The sequence below is a fragment of the Stegastes partitus genome, unplaced genomic scaffold (genome assembly GCF_000690725.1).
Source record: "Stegastes partitus isolate 25-593 unplaced genomic scaffold, Stegastes_partitus-1.0.2 Scaffold1903, whole genome shotgun sequence".
NCBI lineage: Eukaryota > Metazoa > Chordata > Actinopteri > Pomacentridae > Stegastes > Stegastes partitus.
In genome coordinates, this window is record NW_007579634.1 from 53,223 (window position 1) to 80,411 (window position 27,189).

At 40.5% G+C, this 27,189-nt stretch overlaps 1 protein-coding gene across 2 annotated transcripts in view; it reads right to left on the bottom strand.

The window, feature by feature from the left end:
• The window catches only part of cacnb2a (calcium channel, voltage-dependent, beta 2a), a 37,542-nt gene that overhangs the window by 5,679 nt on the left and 4,674 nt on the right, over nt 1-27,189 (bottom strand). Inside the window, exons 2-12 of one of the 2 annotated variants that reach the window (XM_008302900.1) lie at nt 17,675-17,794; nt 10,517-10,639; nt 10,273-10,409; nt 10,074-10,150; nt 9,636-9,769; nt 6,766-6,846; nt 6,603-6,661; nt 4,650-4,759; nt 2,315-2,466; nt 974-1,069; nt 243-425 (exon numbers count right to left, since the gene is read on the bottom strand). In XM_008302900.1, the coding sequence (XP_008301122.1) occupies nt 243-425; nt 974-1,069; nt 2,315-2,466; nt 4,650-4,759; nt 6,603-6,661; nt 6,766-6,846; nt 9,636-9,769; nt 10,074-10,150; nt 10,273-10,409; nt 10,517-10,639; nt 17,675-17,794 (1,272 nt within the window). Of the gene's footprint in view, nt 1-62; nt 426-973; nt 1,070-2,314; nt 2,467-4,649; nt 4,760-6,602; nt 6,662-6,765; nt 6,847-9,635; nt 9,770-10,073; nt 10,151-10,272; nt 10,410-10,516; nt 10,640-17,674; nt 17,795-27,189 lie in introns of those variants that run through there. The other variant, XM_008302901.1, reaches the window with a different exon arrangement.

The window sequence follows — 27,189 nt, forward strand, 5'->3', positions numbered from 1 at the left end:
TTGCTGTGAAAATGAGCCTACAGCTAGTAAAAAAAATGTGACAGGAGCAGGAAATGCCCAGAAACTGCTTGGGGTACAGAGGATTAAAGCATTTTAAGTGTAATCCTTCAAAGTTCAATAAATCTATGCCCCGTTTTCCTTCATCTCCTGCTTTTTTAAACCGTCTAGCACCGCCTTCATCACTTCCCCTCCTGTCCACCCACAGCTTTGCTACAGATTATCCCTCTGCTCAGCACTTGTACCTGCACACCGGAGACCGGGGCTGGGCTGGAGGGCAGGGCGGCTGTGGGCAGCTTCGTTAGCAGTGGGTTGGGGGGTGTGCAGCTGGTGGGGTGGGTGCTCTTCCAGTAGGCCTCCAGGTAATCAGCCATATGCTCACATGCATCCTCCAGCTGGTTCTCATCGAGGATGATGTCGAACATCTCCTGAGGAAGGCGAGACGGGTGCAATCCGAGTTAAAGGAAATGAAATGGAGACATGACAAGGTCAAGAAAACCAGGTGGAGCTGTTGTGGAATTTCACAATAAAAGACTCTTGATTCTGTGTCTGATTTAAGAAAACTACAGAGATTTAAAATAAAAATGTATATGTACAGAAATCATACTTTATATACACAAAATGTCAGAGCGGTGTTAGAAACAACCCACTGGATTAAATACTAAACAGCATTAGGAATTAATTCAGAGAAAATCTTAAATGGTAATTCCCCAAAGATATCGAATGCTATTTGAATTAAATTAAGCCTGCACTTTCACAAGCCTGGGGTGCTTGCTTCATTTTCTAAAATAATAACTAAGCAGATTACAGAGGAACAGAAATAGAACTGGCAGGAATTCCAACGTTTAAAAAAAAAAAAATCTGAATTCAGATATGCACAAAACTCAAAACCAAAAGCCAAAAAGGACAAAAATCTAAGTTATTTCAAACACTGGAATCGAATCAGCAATCATTTGGGTCCAGTGTGGGCACTTACGGGAGGGCACTGAGCCAGCTTGTCGGCGGCCACCATCTGGACATTGAGGTGTTTGGCCTGAGACTTGCCTCTGGACTTGATGAGCCGCTGCAGCACCTGAAGGCAAATAAGGACAGAAGGCAACAAGGTCATGGCAGTTTTTGACAGAACTTAATTAGGGCTTTGTGTGAGCAATATTCAAATCTGTGAATGTTTGCGTTATTTGAAATAAAATGTAAAAAGATGGACGATCTTTTGAAGCTGGGTTATATTTCTACTCCCCAACATTGTAGTTATTATCTGACAGTTTTAGTTACAACTTATATAAAGATTTTGTATTAAAATAAATAAGTTAACATCATGTACTACATGGTTAAAGATTAAACCAGTGATTTCGAGGCACTTGGCTCATGACGCAGTGTTTAGTTTGGATCCTTTGTCCCAGTGACTCCTTATCAGATCTGCCGAAGAGACGTTTCTTTTTCAAACCTCTGAGATGGTTTCATTTAAATAATTAAGGCCACAGACTTCACAAAGCTCCCTCTGGAAGCACAAAATACTTTAAACAACGTTTTACACATATAAAGTGGAGTTTCCCTTTTACAAGAATAATGACTGCAATATTTAATCACAGATTTGTAAAAGAAGCAAGCCATCTATAGTAGAAGTACTTTTGATATTTTAACTGAATTTAGCTGATAATACGTGTGTACTTTTATTTAAGTAGAGTTTAAAAGCTGTTTGGTACTTTTACTTAACTAAATGAGCATCTCTTCCATCACTGCCTATATTTTTATATTAAATTCGGGGGGAAAAAAAATACTGTCATTATCCCTCTAAGGCTAGTTGTATATGAAGTGGCAATAAAGTATAATTGAGAGGACAGGTGATAAAGAGCAATTCATCTTTTCCCACTCTGAGTGTGACTCACTCTGCTGCCACTTTGATTTAAAGCGTGCGTTCATCTCCTTTTCCTCTTTAGCTATGCTCTCTCTCATTTTACGCGATACCCAAAAGCCTGTGTTTTCTTTTTTATTGATCACTGAATCATGAGCCTTTTTTTTACACTTGCTGAAGGTCGGAGTGATGAATCAGCAGTCACGTCTGACATGCTGGATTTAAAATCACAGCCAGGGAGCAGCTCAGTTACAGACAGACGATACGAGCGGCGACAAGACATGACGACAAGTCACACACAAACAAGCCAGTGGAGCTGACTAATCCTTGAATGGGAGTAGAGGGAACATCGCCTCAGCTGTTTTCATTCGTCACCCTGTCCTTATTTATCATCACAGCGTACGCGCACAGCATATCCGCATCTCTGTTTTCCTTTGATCATCAATGAAGCTAATTTTTCCAAACCTTGGGGGAAGTGATCTTGACGTAGACGATGATGGGGGCGAGGGAAGTCTTCCCCAGCTGTGACGGGTGGTTGATGGTGTCGGCGTCCAGAACCACCAGCTGTAACGTCCGGGCCAGTTCGAAAATCCGCTCGATCTCACTCTGGACTTCAGCTGGAAATAGAAGGAGAGGTTTTGATTATTTTCTGTTATCATTTATTGCCTTTTAGTGAAGCTGTATCATGATTGTACAGCATACGGTGCAAACAGGCTTCTGAAGTTTTGACTACTTAATTTTTTGCCATATTTGCCATACCGTGACAAACATACTGTAAACTAACATTCTCTGTGTTTGTGTTTGAATGAATCACAAAACTTGCATTTCTTTTTACAAAAACTCGTCTGACTCAAACAACTCACCATGCTGTCATGTCTCTGTTTAATATGCAAGTTTGGATGATGTAATTTAGAGAAGGAGAGAGCTGAACATTATTATTTTTTAGTTATTTTCAGAAAACTTATTGTTTTTGTTGTTTGCTTGAGATAATATCAATCAAACTGAAGCTGAGTGGATCTGACTCAGTAGAAATGACAAAAATAGAGATGACTTAAGTTTGATTGATATTGTCTCAGGTAAACGATGGAAAAGTGAGTTTTCTGAAGGTTTGTGAAGATGGAGTTATCTGTTTTTGCAAATGAACTCTTCAATTGCTATTTTAATCTAATTTATATATTATGATCACAAACAATAAAAAAAGAGTTGAATACAATAAATGTTGTGTCAAAATGATCAACTTCAACAACCAGATTCACCATTTTAGTTCAGTGTGTTTGCACTTCTGTAACTTTTCCTAATTAGCACTAAACACTGACAGAGCTGTCTTTGCTTTTATTCGATCATAAGTCAAGCACAAATATTAATAATCTTATTTTATAATTATCATATTTTGACCTGATGAAAAGTTAAAGGGTCACAAAAGCCATTTGAATCTATTTGGAGGGCTACATGAATGTCTGCACAAAGCTTTATCTTCACCCGCATGGCTAAAAAATGGTTCTAAAATGTAATTAAATATTTAAGACTGCACCTTGCCCAGAGGCACAACCACCTCCTGGTTGTTTCTTTATATGCCCATTGGTCATACAATGTATGGCTTTAAAAAAATCTGACTGCATTGCTTCACTAATTTGGTGCTCTGTTTGCATCTTTCTGCTTCACAGAGACTTAAATATTCAAAAGACATCATGACTTTAGGCTCAGAGACTAATAGCTCTGAGAGGAGCGGCGGGTCACATTATGTTATCTCTAACAAATACTGACTGTTACAGCACGCAAACCCCACTCCAACAGATGACACTGTGACTGCAATCCGACAAACACCACAGAAAGGCACAAGTCCCAGTCTGAGGGAACTCGTGGCCAAGTTCCATGACTTCCAGTCACGACAAAGTCTGAAGTAAACTGATAACACGAAGACATTCCAACCTAACAGCTCATTCAAATTCTCATTTTCCTGCTAAAATATGCCAGAGGAGTGAGATAACTTCCCTTGTTTCTAATGCTACATTTTCCTGAAATCATTTATTTTATCTTGAAGTAATTTTAGCTTCAAGCCAACGTCACTTTTGATTGAAAAAAATGCCATGAGAAATGTGCACTGGAAACAAAGGCAGAAATCCTACTCTTTTGGCAGGAAAACGAGGACTTTAAGATACATCAGAAACCAAGATGACTTGCTAAGATGGATATTTTTGGCAGTTAAATGACTAAACAGACGCAATGTGGCACTCAAATATGGAGCGAATATGAATCTTAGCTCTAAATGTGTCTCAGTGTGAATATATAATTAAAATGCACAGTGGTAGTTCTGGAAAGAGAACAAGTCAAAGTTATGAAATGAAATGAATGAAAACTACTTTATTTATCCCAGAAGGGAAATTCAATAATAATTATTATAGTTAGAATATGGTGGCTCTCGGTAAACAAAATTAAACCTCATACAACTTTTTCCAGAGGTTTCTTCCTTATTCTTATAGAGATACATAGCAGAAATTAGCCTTGTCACCTCCGTTTGACTCAGGAATCTGTTTCATTCTAATCACATCTAAACTCCAATCAACTTCAGTCAAATCAGAGCGGTTCTTGAACTTGTTATCGGGCACTTATGCTCTATCTTTCATTCCTAACAAAAGAAACCGGCCAAGGCCACTCAGGGCCGTCGGGAGTTATCATTACCATTGTCAAGAGTTTCTTTAATCGTTTCCTTCCTTTTCGACGTAAGCTGGTCTCCTTGAAAACATTATGAATCAAAACACCAGATGTTCCCGGGCAATGGGGAGATTTCTCGCAAACTTACCCAAGTTTGAGCGTGTGTTGGAGCGTTCGATGATGGCGTGCTTGCTGGGATTGTTCAGGACGGAGCGTTTGGCAAGAGAGATGTCCGCCGTGACGCGAGTGATTGATATTCTGGCAAAAGAGACGAGAAGGAACGAGTAAATCAGATAATATGAACTTGAATTGATAGGAAACGTAAATACCAAACACTTGAGTGCACTTTCTGAGAACACTGTTGCAGTTTTGAAAGCATTAAAAGCAAATACATCAGTTTATGAATAAAAACCCTTAAAACATTTACACTATAGGTTAAAAATGAATAAATCTATCAAGGTATCCCCCTAAAAAGACTATTTTTCTTGATACTTGCTAAATAAAATGTCTTAGATAGGCCCACAAAAATTGTGCTTCTCTTTTTATTTCTCATACAGACTAACAAAAGAAACCTAAAAGTTGAACTGGAGATCCTATAAACCTTCTTGATGAAGGGTTTTCATCAAATCTCTTCTCACAGAAACAACTAATTTCAAGAAAGTCTGTTCTCTTGTTTTTAAACTGTCAACATTTCATCAGATCTGCTCAACAGACGGTTACATTTCTTTTTTTTCCTTTTATCTTTTCCTTTTTAAAATCTTTACTTCTCTTTTTATATTATATTTTTATAGTTAGCGTAGAGATGAGCGGCGTGCATGGACGCAGCGGAGAGTGAACGTTTAGTGTCTTGGCAACCTCAGACGCCCCCAATATGCATTCCGCGAAACTTACTAATTAAATGATCCTGAAGAAACGCTCTCTCATCTTGCCTGTACTACTGTGTATGTACAGCAAAATGACAATAAACTTGATTTGATTTGATTAGAGACATTTTTCTTTATTTATTCATATATCTCTGATTGATGCACTTTACTGTTGGCACTTGAATTAGTTTGCATACACTTTCATTTCACATATACAAAGACAAATAAAGATATTCTATTCTATTCTATTCTATTCTATTCTATTCTATTCTAAATAACTTCAGAAATCCCGTCCATCCACACTTTCCCAAAATCTAAGAGGAAGGCTGTGTTGGATGATTCCTGTAACTTTTTATGTGTATCATATTGTTAGCAGTGTTGTCGGAGTCCCTGGTTTGACTTGCGACTGGCCAAACCTTTGCCGGAGCATCTCTCCTCACATTTCCTGTCTATCTCTCTACTGTGTTATCTAAATAAAGCCCGAAAATGCAACAACAAAAAAATAAATATATGAAAATCATGTGCTTTCCGAACATACAATCTGACATTCACACAGACTTCACGCCGTTATGGGCCGACTGTGCAGAACTTGTCCCCCTCTGATGTCTGTTTGCTCCAGAATCACAAACAGTGTTACGTAAAGTGAGTTAAATTCATCTGATATCACTTCTGTTTTTCGACATAACCACATTACCAGTGTGTGCATTATATGAAGGTAATTGTTCTTTATGCAGATGGATTCTGTATAAAAGCCACTACGGATGCTACTTGGAGGTTATAAACTGTGTGTTTGTGAACTGCTCACAACGTTTTAAGAACCATGATTGCCATTTGAAAAGTGGGCCAAAGCAATTAAGAAAAACCAACAGCAAATCAAAGACAAATGACAAACAGAATTACTTAGAGGCGTGAGTTTGAAAAAAATCAACACTTTAAAAGCAAACTAACAATATTGTCTGCTGATGTCTGAGTGGATCTTAGAGTTGTGTAACTTTATGGCCTCTCTGGATGGAAGGATGGACTTAAGTAAGGAGAATCCTGCTCTGCTCTAGGGCCCACTATGGCCTATTAAGGACATGGAGAGGTCCTATTTAAAGCAGCAGCACACATCTCCAGGCCAAACAAACTTGTTACACACTCCCTCTGCTAACCTCGGGGGACAGATAAATACCAGCCTACAGACTTGGAGAGAGGAAGAATGAGGAAGGAAGCATTTTAAAAGGTCACAGGGAACTTACCTTCCCTCGAATCTGTGTTTCAAAAAGTCAAACAGTGCTTTTTGCATCATGTCTGTCACCTGTCGGCAAGGAAATCGAGGAGACATCAAAGTTAAAGATAACATTTTCTGATAATGAAGAGCAACGTCAGCGTTGTGTTTGAAATGTCGAAGTTTTGACGCACCTCGTAGCCCTTCAGTGATGGTCCAACCAGAACCACGGGCCGCATGGAAGGCACAACGTCGTACGGAGGAATGTGTTCCGTCTTTGGAGAGGAGATGGAGAGGAAGAAAAACGGTTACACACATTTATGGAGACAAAGTAAACGCTCACCATCGCAAATCACTTGAGCGGTTGGAACAACAGTGAATGAGACAATTTAAAAGCACTGGAACACTGTGAACCATGAAACGGTGCGTCTCAGCTGGCCCGACAAAACACAAACACAGCTTTGATTTAAAAATTTGGCAGTTTGCTTCTTGAATTTTTAACGTTGCAATTTTCAAAGCGGGTCAAAAGATAATTTTTCATGACAGATCAAGACTCTCGTCTCATGGTTCTGATGTCACTGAATAAAAAGGAAAACAAATTGCAGAAAAAGTAAGTCAGAGAGGGGAAAGAAGCCACAGTAGATCAACAGAGGCTAGAACTGAAGAACTTGAAGAATTAGGACACAGTTAGAGGAACTTGCAGGTTGGGAAAAAGTGAGAGCTCAGTTTATGTAACAGCCTGAGTTTAAATAAACATTTAGATTCATTACAGATTTGCCTCATTAACAGCATACAATAGATTTAATATTGAATCAATCGATACAGTTCATGATGCCACTGTTGAGTTATTTTTGAAATGTGAAATGAACAAGGATATTTTTTAAGAATTACATTCTAGGACAATCTCCTTCCATAAACTGGAATAAACATATTGTACTAAAAAGAATGCCAAATGTTTGACTGTAATAGGATATTCATACGTCTACAACTTACTTGTGTGAGTGTGCGGTTGTCTCTTCAAGAATCATGTGTACATGTTAATATCATGGATTTAAGTCAGATGTTCAGTTCTTGTGGCCCTTGTTTATTGCCAGAGCAGTCTGTGTAGTTGCTAGGCTAAAAAGACCAATAAAAACTGTTTTTGTTTGTGTTTTTAGTGACAAAATTGACTCAATCCATTAATTCTTACACATTGTGGTTTACAGATTTTGAATCTGACAGCTCTGGTATCATATTTGTAGTCTGTAACAGCATTTATGGAATTATCATTAAGTCATTTTAAAGAAATAATGAACTTGTTCCTGCCTCTTGAAAATGAGCGTTTCTTTTTTAAAATGTGATGCAAATTAGGTATCGGTGGAAGTTTTGTCTTCCGCTTCTGGCAGTGAGAGAAATTACGCAAACACTGTCAACGCACGCTTCAATTTTGTCAGTGTTTGTGTGTATTTTCATGCGTGCCGTGCTTGTACGTTCTCTGAGGAAATCCATTTCTGTCTGCATCTGACAGCGAGGCGGTGAACCTGATGTAGCTGTGTGTCCCAGGCGTCTGGTAGAGCAGCATGTGTGAAGGATGTGCGGATATGTTAGCACGCTGGAGGAAAATGAAAGTACTTTCTCTTTCCTTTTTTAAAGCAAAAATCGCAGTAGAGGCTCTGCTGGAAGACGGACAGCTGGGAAGCAGAATGAGCGTTTACTTTGACCTTCTCTAGCTACTTAAAAGGACTGCTGATTGTCACCACACAGTCATTTTCTCAGTCACCCCTTATTTGTCCGAATGCCCCAGCTGCTCTCTCATTCTGTTATCTTTACGATAAGTGTTTCAGAAGATTTATTTTGATTCTTTTACTCATCTCCTCACGTCGTTTTCTTTCTGTCTAACGTTTACTGTCGTCACTGAGCTTCCCCAGGGATGTTGTGGGAACTGATGCACACTACTGCTGACTAACATGATTGTACTAATGAAAAATGTGGTTCTGTTCAGATACTTTCGGTGGCCGTAGTTAACCCTGGATTACAGGGTCACTTTAATCATGGGAAACAAGGCCTTCTATTTAACTGTTTGTCTGAGAGATTTCGTACAAATGTCTGCACTATTTCTCCACTCACTGATGAAAAATGTGAGTGGTTTACAGTCATATGTGTATAACAGTTTGACATTTTAGGAAATACACTTTGTGTTCTTGCTAAGTAAGATGAGAAGATTAATAGAATTCTTCCTGTCTGTGTGCTCAATATGAAGCTGGATCCAGCAGCCTGTTAGTTTAGCAAAAATGATGGAAACATGGAAACAACTTGCCTGGCTTTGAGCAACGGAAACAAATTGTGCTTACCAGTACCTCAAATGCTCATTAATTAACATGTTACATCTTGTTTGAATGATCTATCTAATAACTGAAGTGAATAAAAACACAAGTTGCCGTTTATGAGGGGTTATGTGCCAAACTATTTCTTGGTTGTTAGGCAGATTTTATTACTTTTTGGATATAAACAGACTGGCTGTTTCCCCAGTTTTATTCTAAACTGTGCTAACTGTCCTCTTATCACAGCTTCATACTGATGGAAGATTGAACAGAGGCATTAATCTCCTCACCAACCTTTTAGCAAGAAAATGAATGAGCGTATGTCTGATCATAATAAAAACTGTTCACACTGAGTTCTCGCTTAATCTCACAAGTTCACTGACAAACAAACACAACACAGAGGTTTGCAGGAGCAGTGAGTAGGGTAAGAGGTCAGTACAGGGGTGAATCTCTGCTCAGGAAACATGGAGAGTTTGTACAGTTCAGACCATGGAGGTCATCTACAAACCCTGCTGTTCCTGTTTACTGCACACCAAGACTTACCGACTTCTGCTTCTGCTTAGCTGTGGTGAGACGGAAGAGGAAAGAGAGATAGGTTAAGAACAGGCATGCATGCTAACAGCGGAGTGCACGCCGAGGGACGAGGACAACGGTGTAGACACACAGGACGGGCGCTGAGTGAGGCCGAGCAGCCACAGGCATTTTGTTCAGAGCCGTGCGGACGGACAGAGGAGAGGAGTAGGGTGGGGTTGTCCAGAGTTTACCTTCTTAAAGAAGGGCATTCGTTTCTCTTTTGCTAGGGGTGACATGACAGTGTTTGGACTGGCTTTAGGGGAGCGCAGGTTGACCGGAAGCTCATTGTCCTCGGGGTCTAAGCCTGTGGCGTCTATGTCAATGGCTACCCACACAGACAGACAAGAGCATCGTCACACAGAAGTGAACACAGGAGGTCAAATGTACGTTCAGCTACGTTTCACATCGACAGTAGCACAGAATGTAGATACTACACAGAGAGTAAATGAAACATGTAAAAATACAATTATGGCAAGAACAATGTCTGTTTAACTGAGGGTAAAAAATCTGAAATATCTGGTGCATCTTACCTTCAAATAAGTTTCAGCAGTTTAAATGTGGTTTGAAAGACCAAAGAATTTATCAAGTACAAATGTGGACTTCTAATATTTTTCTACAAAGCTACTTACCAGACGAAGGAGGAGTAGATTTCCGTGAGTTAGGAACCACTTCACCTAAACTAGATGATGAGTTTGCTCCCAATTTACTGAAACAAGAAAGATTTTTTTGTCACGTGAGATTAAAACGAACAAACAAAATGAGTCTACATGAATTTTAGATGATCTCAAAGCCAAAGTAAAGGATGCTGATACAGACACGACTTTTTACCTGGAGTGGAACTTGCCCTGTTTGGCTCTCTGCTCCTGGAGGATACGAGTGTTTTCAAGCTTCACTGGACTGGGGATGAAACCGATTTCACAGCCTTCTTTGACCAGGCGTCCTATCCACCAGTCATTGTTGAATTTCTACACAATAATTCAGGACAGTTATCTTCTTCTAATAAACAACATCCTCATTTCCCTCTGCGTGGCTATCATGAATACCATCTCTAATTGGAAAGCTAGCTGCTCACCTCTTTGACATGGAGGAAGTCTTTAGCCTCAAAGGAGACGGCCATGCCTGGGACGGGGACATCATCATCATGACACGGGCTGTAGTTGACATTTGTGCGGACAGCAAATGCAACTGGTTTGGTCTACCGAAAGAAAGAAAGAAAGGAAGAAGATATCTGAAAATGTCAAACTGTGCAAGTGATATAAATGACTCTCAAAAAGCAATTTCATAAATGGGAAGAAAAAAAATCAAGTGCTATGACTGTAGAATACCCACATTAGGAAGGGAGACTAAAAGTTAAAATTTTGATCTTTTTGTGCGCTGCTGGTGAGCTGTGATTCTTGTCTCTATGCGAGGTATAAAAATAACCCTTGGTGAGAGACACAAGCGGGCTCTGACTCATCCAGACTTAGTTTAGTCTTCTCTCAACAAATGATTTGGCCGCTGCACTGTCTTCCTGCTTCACGCTAACGCACTCACCTTTCACAATTCAGAAGGATGCAGCAGGCTCGCGTTTGTAGCGATCACTGCTTCAACAGCATCAGTAAAACGACACGCTCGTCTTGCACTTGAGTAGCACAAACAGCACTTGTGTCAGTGGTTCATAAATCAATCTTTACAATGGCTGAATCAATACTGACCTTCCTATCTGATAACTGCTGCCTTTCCTCTTAGGGACAAACAGTCATTGAGATAATGCATAAAGCTAATGCAATATTTCTTGTGACTCCCACAAGCTGTGATTTAACAAAGTTACACTCCTAACTGTACAAAACAGAAACTTTTTGTCTTTACAGACACTTGTTTATCTTTTTTGCACAAAGCAAGAGCAAATCCCCTCTGCCCCCAGTGGCACATTCCATGTCTACAAAAAGGGTCTACTGGGAAAACAGTATGCTCGCAGATAGGCCCTAAACTAGTTTCTGGATTTGTGTTGCAAGGCTAGAATATCCACTTAAGACACACATCCTTTTAAGAATTACATAAAATGCTTTTGGACATAATCTGGCCTGGCGGCTGAGGCCACAACAGTTGGCATCATGGTCATGCCCTCAACCAGATTACATTTGCTCTGCCTTTGATAGAGTGACAAGCATGACAGAAGTCAACTGAAAAGCTAGAAATGAATGCACAGGGATGCAGCTTAGAGTAATCTCCCAGCGTAGACTCGCACACTAAATATTTACCTGCAGATAAAAGAGAGCAAGATGAGTGAACTTGTGTGTAATATTCAGCTGGAAGCCAAAATGAATCCACTAGATCAGAGCTTTGATGCTCTAACTCAGCTGGACTTTATACAGATTCTGAAAAATGCTTTCAAAGTACACTGAAATCTGGCCTGCTGTGGCTGCTTTCATCATAGTTCCACAATCTGATTTCCTTCAAGCGACCCAAAAATAAAATGTACCAACAGAAGTGAACTTCCATCACAGTTTCAGTTCTGTGTCAAAAGTGTGGGTAAAGTTTAGGAAGCAAAGTAGATATCTACAATATACGAGTGTCAATCTTTGAGTAGTTTTGTTTGTATATATCGTAACTGAAGAAAGTGTTTAGAAAACTGCATCAATTCAGACTGCAACATATCACTTTTAAAAAATGTGCTGGATGTTTTAGCCAACAGTTTTACTACTAGTACTATTTACATATATCAAGACACAAAGCTGCATGGTTATTTGTTGTGTTTTTGTTTATGATATAAATATCCACTTTTAACTATTTTGGACTCTTTAGCAGCTAAATGCTCCACTATGTTCACTTAGCTGTTTCTAACTTTATCCGTCCGCTGTTTGGTGCTGGGCAGTTAGCCACAAGTTGTTTTTTTTATAGCTTGTTTATCAAAAAGATTCATGACAAAGTGTCATTTGCAGGTCGTGCAATCAAAACAATGATCTACACAAGGTTAAAAAGCATTCACAGAGCAAAAGTTCACTGCAGAGTGGCTTCATATGATTCACATTATGCATACTCATCTGATGCACTGGTCATTTAGAAATAAGCAATTAGTGGCGCTTTAAAACAGCTTTTAAAGTAAATACAATAAAAAGTGAATGGAATTTCACTTTGTTGTGCTTTTTCCACCCTTTAGTGTCTCTTTTTTTTTTGCTTTTCTAGCCTGCAACTTTACTGTCGTGATTGAGTCTAAGTGCTCCTGGAGTTTAGTTTTTTTGTGGCAGCATGCATCTGTTTTCAGTGAGAAAGCTGTAAAAACTTATTGTTCTACCTGCTCAGCACTAAACAGCAGAATGACACAGTTAGCAACTAGCTGGTGACCATAGTGGAATGTTTGGGAGACCAGAAAAGAAGTAAAAGGAACACATACATGACTGCAAATGAATGATGATGTTGCTTCATATGTCCTAACAGTATCACTAAAAAGTTCCTCATATCAAATTTAAAAGGTGAAATATACCAGTGTTGGATTTATAACATTTCCTCTGCTTCCCAAAATCCAAAACATTTATCGGAGATTAAAAACTAAAGACGAGTATTTTTCTTGCGGCACTTCACCATTCGCTCTGCGTTCTTTCAACAACACTTGGTGGAGCTCTCCACTGAGGGAGTAATTCATCAGCAGGCTCCAGGAGGGGCTTTAGGGATGACAGTGTTCTCCATCATGGTTTTCGCTGTCCACTAATGCCTCATTGGAATACAACAGGTGTGAAATGACGATGATGAACTACGAGGGATTATAGAAATAATACATTAGCAAAATCCTCCTGGAATCATTTTCCTCATGTGCACCGCAATGTAAATATCCAATGGAGTGATGGTCGTAAGCTTGTGTATGTGTGTGTGCGACATCTCCGTTGAGGAGGTCGTCCAATCTAATGTGTGCAGTGCCGGGACCTGCAGAGGACACAGAGTCCTTGGCGTTTGCATACACTGAGTCACATGGCTGCATGAAGGTATGAGGTCCATTAGTACACATATACATATGTGCGCTCTCTCGGTTGTCTCAGGGACTGCTGCCTCTTTCCTCCCTCCCAGCTGCTCTGTTTGCCTTCATCCATCTCGGCTGGCTGATAGATTAAGCTTTCTATAACCTTAATGACATTTTACAGAACAGAGCAATTGCGTACACGTCTTGGCAGGCCACCTTGGATTGCAGGTGACCGCAAGATCTGTACGTAATGGCACCTTTACACTACTGTGCAGTATCTCTTCATCTCCTGACCGAGCCCATACTGCTCTGGTGCTTCTTACGTAACTGGGCCTTCATTATGGATGCCATATTGACTGCAGTGAGGGAGGGAGAAGGACAGAGGCGGAGGGTTAGAGACTCGGGAAGAAGCGAGGGAGGAGGGAGGAGAGGACGGGGAAATGGAGAGGAGATGGACAAAAGGATAAAGGACAGAAAAGGAGAGGAGCGAGATGTAGTGTAGAATAAAAGACAGGAGGTGAGAGAAAGAGGCAGACTAAGAATAAAACACAAGATAACAGTCTCAAGAGAAGCCCTGTCTGTAACTGGGAGCCCTATGAGGCAGCATTGTGGTCCACAGCCAATTAACAGCCCACGACGCTCGTCACAATATCGCATCACATTATGCAGATTTCATTCGATAATACCTCCCAGTCCTCGCTGTGCTTACCCCGACTGAGTGAACACCTGCCCTTGCTGTTGCTAATTTGCCATGTAACATGCCAGAGCCTTTGCATTAGCAGCACGCGCATGATCTCATGCTATAAATCAACATTCCTGCATTGTTTCACCTTGAATGGTGTGGATCGATTTGAAATGAATTCTCCTCTCAGCTTATGTGCTGGCCTTAGGCTGTACTGAGAGTCCGTAAAATTTATTATTATACGTTATGAAGGGAGCCATAACCCTCATTAATTTAGTGTGGGAAGATATTTCTATAATTATCCAAGGTTGCTTGAGTATATTGTATATTGCAGCCTTTGCAGCAGCCACTGATTGTTTCTGTTTTCTTGGTGTGTATTGCTGGAGTGACAGTACTGTCCACATGACCATGACACACAAGAACACAAAAACAACTAAAAATCTTCACTTTAGAAGCTGTTTGGTATTTTTTTTTTCTTTGAGTGACCTTAAAAGCCTTTTGCATGTAGATTAGATATTCAGATATACAGGTAAATATCTATTATGCAAAATATCCATGTCAGTGTGAACAAGGCCTATGTGTTGTTTTCATAATTTAAGTCCCATCTACCTTAATTATCTTCCTTGTAATGTGTTCACTAATTCAAAAAGCTGTTTTCTACTTTGCATTGTTTGTAAAAGCTTCAAAGTGTCAAAGTAACGCTTTCCAAGTTCAAAACTGTGAAATCAACGATAAAGAAACAACTCCACTATGTCGACTGGCAGGCGTTGTACATTTTTATTTACCTCATCTAGTTACTGAATGCCAGAACAACAACACAGAAGCAACACCCATTACCTGATCTAAAACCAAATACAGCTAAAAGTCGAGGAGACACCAATCATAACATTTAAACCTGCAGTAACCGAGTTTTTGGCCACTTGTGGCAACATGCTGAAATAGTAACATTTACTGCAAAATCACTCTCCCTCCAGCTCAACTTTGGTCTCCACCAAGTTATTTGGGAAATATCAGGGTCTTTATCTGTTACGTTTTATTCATGAGTTAGTTTGTGTGCCTTTTGCTTGGTGCTGAGCAGGCTGTGAACAGCTGTGAAATGCTGCCTGCTGCAACTAAGAACAATGTTGTGAGAGCAGCAAAGATTATTTTAAAAAAGTAAGATTGTAGGTTGGAAAACTGAAACAATGATTCAAAAGGTGGGGAAAAGTGACAAAAGGTGAGATGACATTTGACTTGAATGGCCAGCAGTCCTGACACTATCAGAGCAACCTGTGCAACAACCATGACACCAGATCAAGTCATTCTTTTTTTCCATTGAAAATTTTCATCCTGCACTACCTTAAATTGGGAGGTTTGCAAAAGACAACCTTGATGAAAACAACTGCAAAAAAAAAAAAACAACGCAGCAGAGGCTAAAATATCCCAACTATTCGCCCCTAATATGGGTAAAGCTTTAAAAACCTTGACTCCTTCACTGGAAGCCTCCAACCCAAGCTATGATAACATCTTGTGTCGTTATTCAGGTTATTGTTTCGTTTTTACTGAGTGACTGGCCACACTGTCAGGGCCCACTTTAATTGATTTTGGTGTGTAACATCAGTGGAGTGTCCATTTAATGCCAATTACAGGACGACAGACGGTGTTACGGTTGTGTGTACGTGTTATAATCGTCAACCCTGTCCCTACTACTTCCAAATATCAGTGGTATGTAAAGGAAGTCATTGTGAATTACTGCCCATAAAGGCTCGCAGTCACAGAGTCTGCACTTTCTCTGACCCCAGCCTGCTCTCTCTCTGGTGGCCAGACCACTGTGAGGCTATTTTCTACTAGTCATCTGTCATGTAAAATGCCAGCAGGGATAATCTATGCCAGGTTATCTATAAAGCCAACCTATCTTTTTAATTAGTGAGCCAGAGAGGGTGACTCTGGAAAATAACAACATAGATCTGCCGGAATGATCTGTCTTTGCCATCTACAAACTGCCCAGAGACACAGTGCAGGAGGAAAATGTCTGTGCAAATGGATGGATAGCCAAAAGCTTAAGGCTTACAGCTAATGAGCAAACTAGCTGTTATAGACACTAAACACCCAATGAAAGACAATAAACCCATTTTTCAGACACTATAGCCTGACTTATTATTCAAGAATAGAACGATCCAATGAGCTCTAAAGTAGGAAGAGAACAGAATGTGCGCTGAAGATAGTCGAATTATTCCACAGATCAAAGGCATAAATCTTAAACAGTGCCAGCGATTTGAGTGATTCTGTGGAAGTGAGCTCTGATTGCAATTCCTGTCGCGCAAAAGCAGGCCTGCTCTGTCGTGTGTGTGTTTGTTTATATGCTGCTAATTGTGGCCCAGAGCAGAGCAGAGCAGGCGAGGCTTGGCCCTGATAAACAGTGACGCTGAGCCCTCCGAGGCCCCTAACCTCTCACATCAGCGGTCCCTAAAAGCCTTTTCTTCAAGTGAGAAACAAGCTGACATGATCTCTAATATTGTGCTTCTCCTATAGTCTTTTCGTCGGTTCAGCTGCATTGTCTGCTCATCTAACTTTGGATAACTAAAACATTATAATTTGCAATTATCATTAGAGTGGGATGAATGACATGGGGATGCCAAAAGAAAGAGATATTTGCTCTAACATCAGTTGCACCAACTTTAAACCAGACCTTTGACCACATTGGTCTTCTCAGTGCCTAAGATCTGCAGACTATTTAACTTAAACTGCCCCATTGAAATCTGACTGGTGACCCTCTACTAGAAAAAAAAAAGCTGCTAAATTGCTTGTGATTATGAAAGTATAAGAAAAATATGGGAGCCTTGGAAAAGAAACCAAAAAGGAAGCAGGCTCAGCTTTTCAATAACAAACAGACCAGTGTAAAGTTTATGTTCCAACTTCAGCGATGCCAGTCATCATTAATTCAAGCACAATAAACCAGTTTTTCTCAGAACAACACATGTCTGTATTTCTAGACTTTTGGGGACCTTAACAGCTATAATGCATTGCCTCTAACCCTAACTATATGTCTATACAATAAACTACTACCTTAAAATGTATTCTAACCCAGGCCAAAAACAAAACTTTAAAGTTGGAGTTTTCTTGTAATCCGGTCTGTTAAATGTGTTGCATTCATGTTATTATTTTCTTAGGATTTTTATCCAAGTTTTATTAGGTTGAAGTTTTCTTCTCGAACTATGATGGTGCATTGCTACTTCTGCTGCTATTACTACTTCTACATGAGTATAATAGAGTGAAACCACTGGCAGGAATGGGCACTACATCACTAGTGTCTCTGCTACAATCAAAGGGGCTCCCATTCATTTAAATATTGCTCCATAGCTGTACTGGTGGTCAACAACTCCATGGGATCGTTTTAAACTTGAAAAAGCAAAGTGGACAATTCACAAAGTCCTTACTTTTAATAAATGTTCTCACTCTCAAAGCGTAAAACTCTTCCCTCGCTACAAACTCATGCTGATTACTGGCTGCTGTCTGACACCCCACTTAGTGCAACATTCAAAATGCTCCTGATACACCCTCGTTAAAGCCCATCGAGGCCAGAGGGTAGCTACTGGACAAAGTGACCTTAGTGCTGCTGGGTTTAGGATACCAACCTTGGCCTTGTCAAGCTGTGCCTGAGCCTGTCGCTCTGCCTCTCTGCGCACTGCCTCCTTATCCTCCTCCAGGGACACATCGGAGTCTGATGGACGGCTGGTGTAGGAGTCGGCCGAACCCTGCGGAGACACAAACAGCAACACCTCAGCGACGCAAATTGAAGCACTGAAACTCAACTCTGTCCATTTGGATTCACACTCTAAAAATGTCAGGTTTTATCAGCCAATAATCAGTGCGATTCACAGCAGCTCAAAGACATTGTGGAAAACTTGTTTCTTCACTGCCCTTACTTTTGAAAGAAACTTTTGCAGTTGTGCAACTTACAAATGTGCAAACACCCCCACACAGACTGAAGTGTTAAACTCACTTACTTTCATGAAATGAGCACAAAGGCTGTGTTGAATAAAAATGAGCCGGCATGTAATTCTTCTATCAATCACAACTTGGGAAAATCACAAGTGCTGATTGAATCTACAGCAAATTATGGACACTTCCTCTCAGATGAGAAGATGCCAAAAGACACAAACTGTCTTTTATAGAATAACATCACCGGCAGCTCTTTGTCTATCCTTAGCTCTCTCTCAGCTGCTCGCCTGAAGATTTGTTGTGATCCTTCTGTGACAAACTGAGGGAAATGTTGAGGAACACCAGGTCCCAGTACGTCTCTGTGTGATATGTGGTTGCAACAGATCTTCTCATAAACATGCAGACTCACACATACCAACACACACGAGTTCTACCTTGCACACGCTCCTACGTCCAGTGCACACCATCACATGCAAACGCACATCACATATATGCTGCATGAAAACATATCATGAATAATTGCTGAAGGAGATAAAGTAATGCTTTCATGCAACTGCAATATAGATTCTAGTGTGTATGCTGACTTTTATAAAACCACTCTGCCCAGTAACTACAAAAAGAAGTTAAAAGGAAAAAGGAAAGTCTTCAGGCTGACTGTGTAAACTGTAAAACAGACGGACAGGATATAACGTCTTCATTTTTATGCCTTTTTAGACAGAAAGAAAAAAAAAATCACTGACATAGTCCAAAATCACTGTGCTATCTCAGCTGGGAAAGCAGCATCAGGGGAAAGAAACAAAAATATAAACCCTTTAAACTTTACTTCAATTGGAATTCATCTATAATTAGTTAAAAATTACATTAAAATATATATCACTTATCAATTTACAATTAAATACATTTAAAAGTGTGATAAAATATGTGATATCTGCTTAGCTAAGCTAGCTAGTTAACTTTTAGCATGCTATAGAACAGCTGTTTTTATTTGCTATGATCAGATTTAGCTACTAACTCATCAAACTAAATCACAGAGATGTTATCGATCAAAACTGACATAATTTAAGTACAGCAAACAGTTAGTGGTGTTATGTAATTTTGTCATTAATTGCAACTTAACAGTTTGCCTTTGAGTTTAACTAAATTTTGACTAAACATGAATATAATAGCAAGATTTTTTGCCTTATGGCTGAAATAAATGCTAAAACACTGATCAAAAACAAACAAAAACGTGACAAAGTGTGATGATGTAATCTGTGATTTGGTGGAATGAATATCAACATTTGCACTTCACTAGGGATCTACTCATTAGCAGTTTAGCTGATTACTGGATCTAACATTCAGCCTTTTATTTTTTTTAACAGTATTGTTTTTTAAAAAGATTTTCAATAAACTAAGTTAATTTAAACTGCACTATTTAGGCTCTGACATAGGCGTAGAGTGATGATATAATCGCCACTCTGTGGTCTCAACAGTGTCTCGCCCACAGCACTCGCTGAATGAACGGTTTCACATCACCAGCAACAGCCTATCAACAGTGAAGGATTCATGGTAAAGTTTCCTTTTGATTAAACACATCTAAAACATAATTGATCAAAAACATTTCAACTAAGTTTTGTGTAGGAGTTAGTGTTATTCAAATATTGACACCAAGATTTATATTTTTACTGCAGTTTTATATCCATTTTAAATATTTCCTTGAATACTAACAATTGATGTTGGCCCGAAAAAACAACAACAAAACATTCGACCCCTAACACAAACAACAGGACAACTCCCTATCGGCGCAAAAGAGTTTCAGTTTCATGCAATAATCAGGATACAAGAATGTAAACAAAGGTTTTTAAATAAGTGGAGGCAGCGTGAGTCTTATCCTTACCTGCACGCTACTATGCCACCCACACAAGGTCTTTCATTCATCTCACTGCACCATTACACTCTGCTGTCTGAGTTAAAAATAGCCTCCCTCACTCTGTGCCTGATTAGAATTACCCAGCCATCACATACATACAAAGGAGGACCATACCTCTCCTTCCTCTCCACTTATGCTGCCTGACTTATGTATAGATGAAACAAGTGTTGTTGCCATAGACAGTACAAGCTTATTCATATTTATGTCCTTCATCTTACATAAAGCTCGTCTCCTCATCAATCGGCTCTGCGTACTGTGTACCCAAGATGAATAACACATTTGAAATCAAGCTCATTAACTATCCATGGGCTGCTTTTATTGTCATCATGTTCATGATTATTTTTAACCCCCATTGGCTTTCAAAACATCAACGAGCATCCAGACTATGTGTCATGCCTTGTGGATTCTCCAAACGCTGCTCAAGCTGAAAATGCAGCACTCTCAAATGAGCACATAAATATGCTAAAGTGACTATTTACTGCACATTATACTGTGTCTCATGAGCTACATTTGGCCTTGAACAGTGCAGGTGAACATAAGTGCCCCACTATGATTATTCCATCAGGTCACAGCTAAAGATGGGGCGTGATGGAGAACACCGTCCCAGTGGGTCAGAGGGAGGTGATATGGAGCTCTGCCCAGAATCTGACAGCCATAACTGATAACAACATCGAGCTTCTCATCATCACCAGGCAATACACAACGGCGCCACACTGACCCCAACACTATTCGCTGATGGATGCGGTGGAGAAACACAGACTTAATGCATGAGACACAAGTGCGTGAACACAAAAAACACACCAACTTTCATGACGGAAACACACTCAGAAATCCCCTTACACAGGCATCGGAGCTCTTGACACGACCTCCTTTGGCTCGTTTCAGCAAGCGTATCCAGGTGGCCTTCATCAGCCACACTGGTCATTCAGTGTCCTGAGCCACTGCCCCCCCCTGCTACTACTACAACTACACCTAACTGCACTGCTGTGGTCACCTTTGCACCAGCGCTGCAGCTACTGCTCTGACTACAGGTACATTCAACACTGTGGCTACATCGGCAGCTGGTTGCTGTTACACCTTGGCTGTAAATGCTACCTTCATTTCTGGATAAATAAATAGCTTTGGAGTCAGAGCTCCTTATTTTGCTGCAGCTCCAGCTAGCTCTGCTGCTGTCTGTAGAGCCACAGCTCCTGCTCCCCCTGCTGCTGCTGCTGCTGTTGCCAAAGATGGGGAATCCACAGGAGCTCTCTGCCCCGCGCATAATCTCAGCAGCTCTCTCCCCCGTCTGCCCCAGTCTCCTTGATAGCCGGAGTGCTCAGACTGCCGCTGCAGGTGCTGAAGCTGACTCCCGGTATGAGTCAGGCGGCAACGATGCTCCTCATCCTCTCCTTCAAGCTTTGGCTCAACCCCTCAACGTCCTCCTCTGCTGTAGGCTCCCCGTGCTCCTCCACAAGCGATGGGTAAAAGCAGCTTATCTACGTGAGTCCCGGTGTGGCTGCATGTGACCGACTCTTCTCCTGATGCTAATGAAGCTGCTGCCGCCGCCTTTAAGGTGCTGCAAGCTCTCCCTTTTCTCACTCTCTCTGTCTCAGCCTGTCAGTGTTTGTCCTGCTCATTCCCGTTCACAAGCTCTCCTGTGCTACTTCAGTGATTCTGCCTCTCTATCTCTGCCTCTACCCACCCCTCCTTCTTCTCCTTCTCCTCCTCCTCTGTCACTCCCCTCGTTTCTTTTTTTTTTTTTTCTCCCCTCCCTCAGTTACCCCTTGCAGTCAATCCATCTGCTCGTTGTGTCTCTGCAGTGATCAGTGCTGGGCAGTGCATGTGCGATATGGATACTGTTTATGTGCCAACCGTGCATACAGTTTTAGTGTCTTTCACATATAAACACATTGAGGTTGAATGATATGGGGAAAATATCAAAACACTTGTTTCTTTTTTAAACAAATTTGGTGATTTAAATTGCAATGTATGTATTTTTAAGTCGAGCTTCAATTTATCATTCGCTGTGTAACAGATTTAAAATATGTAATGGAGCATTACCACATGAGATATGATCAAAAGCGTGACTGTCACACAAGGAGGAAGAATGAATTTGTAAAACCATTGACATGAAAGTGAATGATTTTCCACGGTTCGGGTTAGACGCGCTACATATTGTTTTGCTGCATATGTTGCTGCTGACTGTCTCATAACATACTATGGTCAACTCAGGTTGTCTTAAACCATGCTATAGAAACAAACTTGATTCCAAAATGTATATCCTAAATTGTAGCAGTTCCAATTTACTAATTGTTTGCTTACAATCGATTTAAAATAAATGAATTATTTAGCTCTAAAACACACGACACACACTGAGCTGTGTAAAGCAGCTGAAAAACAAGTGTCACCACAACTTCCTTGATGGGAAGAAAATCTCCATCTGCATCAAACCCCTTTTATCATGTGTCATTAAGGCTGCAATTATCATCAGTCTCATATCAGTTCTTGCTTTAGTGAAGTCTTTTTTTTTTATGCACTACTTTGGAAGCCAAAACCAACATTTTTATCAAGACGTTTATCAACCAGTGGGGAAACTAAAGCAGCAATACAAGCAAAGCAGAAATTTACCTAAACAACATTAATTAACAAGGACCATCGACTATATAAAAGAAGGAGACAGCCAACAGGGGGCAACTCCTCAGGCTGTAGAAATAAGCAAGACAGTATAAAGGACTATGAGAAAATGACCCTACTTGCCCCTGATCCGGTACCTTGGCAACCATTTTGCTAATAAGTTTATGGTCTCAACTGCTAGTTTCAAGACCTTTTGAACACAGCATGGTGTGCTTTTTGTAAATTATGGTTGTTACTCTTGTGCAAATACAAAATGCTAAAAGCTGCTCCTCCTCAAACAAACACACAAATCTATCCTTTACACCAGGGGTGTCGAATCCTGGTCCTCGAGGGCCGCAATCCTGCAAGTTTTAGATGTTTCCCTCTTCCAACACACCTGATTCAAATAATCAGGATCGTTATCAGGCTTCTGCAGAGCTTGATGATGAGCTGATCATTTGAATCAGGTGTGTTGGAAGAGGGAAACATCTAAAACATGCAGGATTGCGGCCCTCGAGGACCAGAGTTCGACACCCCTGCTTTACACTGAATTTAGGTGCAACACAGTCTTCCTCATTTTTTACTGCAGTGTCCCAAAACCCAATCTGAAAGATCCACAGTTCACAATGATGTGATGAAAACAAGTGGAAGCCTCTGGGGCTTCAAAATGAAACACGAGCAGTATTGCCAAATACTGCAGTTCTTCAAATGGCCACTTGAGGTTGGCTCCAAAAGTGAGTTTATTCCCATAGAGCTCCATGTTAAAATGACCCGCTTCACAACAGGAATCAACATGTTTACAGCCTCGTGCAACAAATGGTTCTAGTCTCCATAGGGAATTTATCCATTCATTAACACTGTACAGGAGTGACTAAATTTTTAAATTGTATTCCTTTAGACTTAAAGTCATGCATTTCTATGCTCCTTTTTGCAATCAGATGGAGTTTGGCACTGCAAAGATGGTAATGGCTGAAGCCACCACACTGAGCTGCAGAAAAACAGCATTTAAGAGGCTGAAATCCACAAATGTTTCACATTTTTTGTTTGTCAGTGACATAAATGGGTAATTAAATGTCTTGCCTATAGGCTATTTGGTTATCAATTTTTTTTTCAGTGTTGCATCAAATGACAAACATTTTACATATCAAAGCTCCCTCCAAAAAAATGTGAGTACAGCTGATACAATTTGTTAGTCAGATAGAAAATGAACTACTTTGATCATCAATTGATTTTATTTATGGAAAATGCTCAAAATTTGTTGTTACCAGCTTGTTTAAAGTGGGCTTTTCTACATCAATGCAACTTCTATGTCTTTGGACGTTTTAAATGTTGGTCTGAGGATGCCACCACAGACATTTTATTGAAAAAACTAACAAGAAAATAATCAGTACAATGATAGACATCGCCCTGTATGTGTATGCTTGTGTGTGTAAGACTGAGGGAATGTGAAATAACTTAAATATACTATAGCTTTTTAAAAACCATGTCTTCTTCACTCTGGTCTCAGCAGCAGGGATTCTGAGGTGAACGCTGCTCTGAATCCTCGGCTGTCAGATCAGTGCTCGTTCATTATATGTGAGCGAAGCGTCCAAAGCCACACAGGACAAATGAGAATAATTACAGTGTTAATTAAAAATTTCCCGTCTTCGCACAGGACGAGCTGAAGTTAAATACTGCAGAGGGATTATTCAGAATGTTCATTGTTTTTGCACTGCTTACACATGATGTCTCTCTCTCTCTCGCTGACCTGAGGAGGTTATGTGAGGTCAGTGGAGTCAGGGTTCAATTTGCAGGGCCAGCGGTTAAAATGGGCTCGCTGGTTCATGACCAGCAGTGATTCCCTGAGGAGCACTAACTGTAGATCAAAGGATGACATGCTAATCACTGGTGCTTATCATAAGCAATCAGTGACAGGGCTTCTTCTGCTCAGGGTCTTTTCAACAAAAACACATACCTTACATGAAAGAAAAGGCGGGCGAAAAATAATGTGATTTTAGCTCATTAAGACCAATTAGCCTAACGAGGAGGGTGATTACCTGAGGTAGATTATGTTTTCACCACAGATGGATGGGAATGGTGGACAAGAGGAAATGATAATGTGGTCTAATTACTGAGGAGGCCACTTGATAGAAATGAGGCTAAACAAACAGGTACGCTGAGAAAATGTGTAGCGCGTTAATCAAAGCCTCTAATCACCACGACAGTTTAGAAAAGAAAACAATACACGAATCCATAGCGTTGTGAAATCGTGCCATGGTCACATATGTTTCGATAGACCAGCCTCCAGAGCACTCAGGGCAGGACACAGATGCTCTGAACGTGGAGCCGTGGAGCCCGGAGAGAAGGCTGGTGGAGCTGTGAAGGCTGCACTCTAATGGCAGCACTGACAAAAACTCAGAGCGACAGAACAAGCCTCTGGCTGCCTGACACGACCGACCTCTAGACCCGCTGCTGCGTTGATACTGACAGCACTGTGTCACCCACACACAGGCCACTAATAATAATCTAACAGCAGTATGATACCACTTTCCATGAGGAAAGGTACTCGCTTTTTTTGGATCACACAGCAGACTGAGAATCACAGCTCTGTGAATGCTGCTGGAATCTGGTGTCCCGTTGAAAGATGTCCCAGCAAAGCCAGTTCTTGGAAATACTGAGCATCTTCTGTTTACTTTTTCACTTTAGCATCATCCAGATAGCCACAATTCCATCACATGTAAAAAAAAAGCATTGCTATCAGACAATTCATAGTAGCTGCATGGCTTTAGGACTAAAAATATCAGACCTCTGACTGAAGCACCCCAACAGGTCAATGGTTTTAAACATGCTCTGAAATAGCTCAACATTTACTGAATGAATTGTGATGAAATCTGGTACAGACATCCATGGTTCCAAGAAGCTGTGTACAGTGACCTCCTGGTATTTTATCAACTGCCAACATGAAGCTGACATTTGTGATTGAGTGGAATTAAATCGGCAGTTTTGGGATGATTTGTGATTAAATTTATATCAAGAGATTTTTATTCCACACTGGATGAAGTCTACTGCCTCTGATGATCTACTGACTTTTCATCTGCTAAAAATCAGCTTGTTAGGGTTGTCATTGTAAGTTCCCATGCTAACATTAGCACTTAGCTCAAAGCATTTACAGAGCTGCAAACATGGATTTTGACTCTTAATCCCACTGACGGCAACAAATATTCTACTTACGGCGTGTGTGTGTGGAAACTACAGTCAGGATAAGGTTAGGCAACTACACTGACTCGTTTAAGGATCTATGTTTGCCTTAGCACATTGTAATGACAAATAAATAAAACCACACTACTTCTTGCATTGCACTTCCACAAAATTGTCCACGATGGATCCTGCTTCCACCTTGGGAGGAAGAACAGAGCAGCAGAGCCATGTGTGAGAGGCTGCTGTTTAATGCGGCGGTGAGACAAAGAGAGATGAAGGGGGGAATTGAAAGGGCAATAGACCTGGGGTCTCTACACCGCGCTTATTGATTTATTTTAACAGAGGTTCTTCCTGCAAGACCACAAATGACCTCCACGTCCAGCGATGACACTGCAATCATTATATTAGAACATACAGATCACAGTGGTAATAGCCTATAGCCACACTGGAAGAGGAGGGCTGCGAGTGAGTTGATGCTGCCTCCCATATCTGACAGAATCACTTACAACGGACGGAGCAGTTACACCAGGGATTTTCTTCATGATCTGAGAGCTTCCATTTTCATTTTTAGCCACGGCTACTACCTCTCTATATGTGTCCGTGATAAAAATGGAGAGCGGTAGTCATGCAGAAAATAAAGGTTGTGTTTGTGAGCTATAAAGTGCTCTCATGGTCCTTTTTTTAGTCGGTTTCACTCTCTGCTCTCCAGATTCGTTCTCTGTGACTTAACTGCACTCTCACTCGCGTCCACATTGATGTCCCTTGTCCTTGTGGTTCCCCAAGTGTTCTCTCACTCCCTGTTCTTTTTTTTTTTTGTTTGCACTTCATTCCACCTTTTTTCCATTTCTTTCCATCCCATTCTGACCTCTTACTCGGCCTCTTTCATCGCTCATCTCTCTCAGAATTCCCAGTGGCTTTTGCTTTCTGGACTCTGTGGTTTTGCTCAAGGTGGGGAGGATGATGACGCGTACTGATGTATTTTAAGTCAAAAATCACACCTGGCGTTCTCGGTTCAACTATTCAGTCATGCCACAGCGTATTGACACATGGAATTTGAGTAACTTTTTCCAGTGATCACAGTTTCATTTAAGTTAACAGTTGATTATTGTCTGCACATCAATGTTTAGGGTGCAAAAAGCAACTGCTAGTATTTGATGCTCGAATTGTGCAGGTTTACCAACTTCAACACAAAAGTTGTTACCTGAAATGGTTAAACGTGTATGTTTAGCAGCACTTACAGGCATTTGTGATTCGGCAAACTTTGTTAGTAATAAAAAACAAAGCTGAGACATGTAGCTATAAAGCCTGCAAACAGAAAAAAAATACTGAGCTAAAGGATTCAAAGAATTAATATGTCACGAATAGCCAACAGTTTATTCTACAGTCTGTTCACTTTACACAGAAGTAAACTCTAAGACGCAGCGAACGTTCATCTCAAAATTCATAACAACCAACAAACAGCCAAAATTCTGCCGAGCATCAGCAGTGAAATTAATGAGGCCATGTGGTCAGATTCCACAGCATACCTCA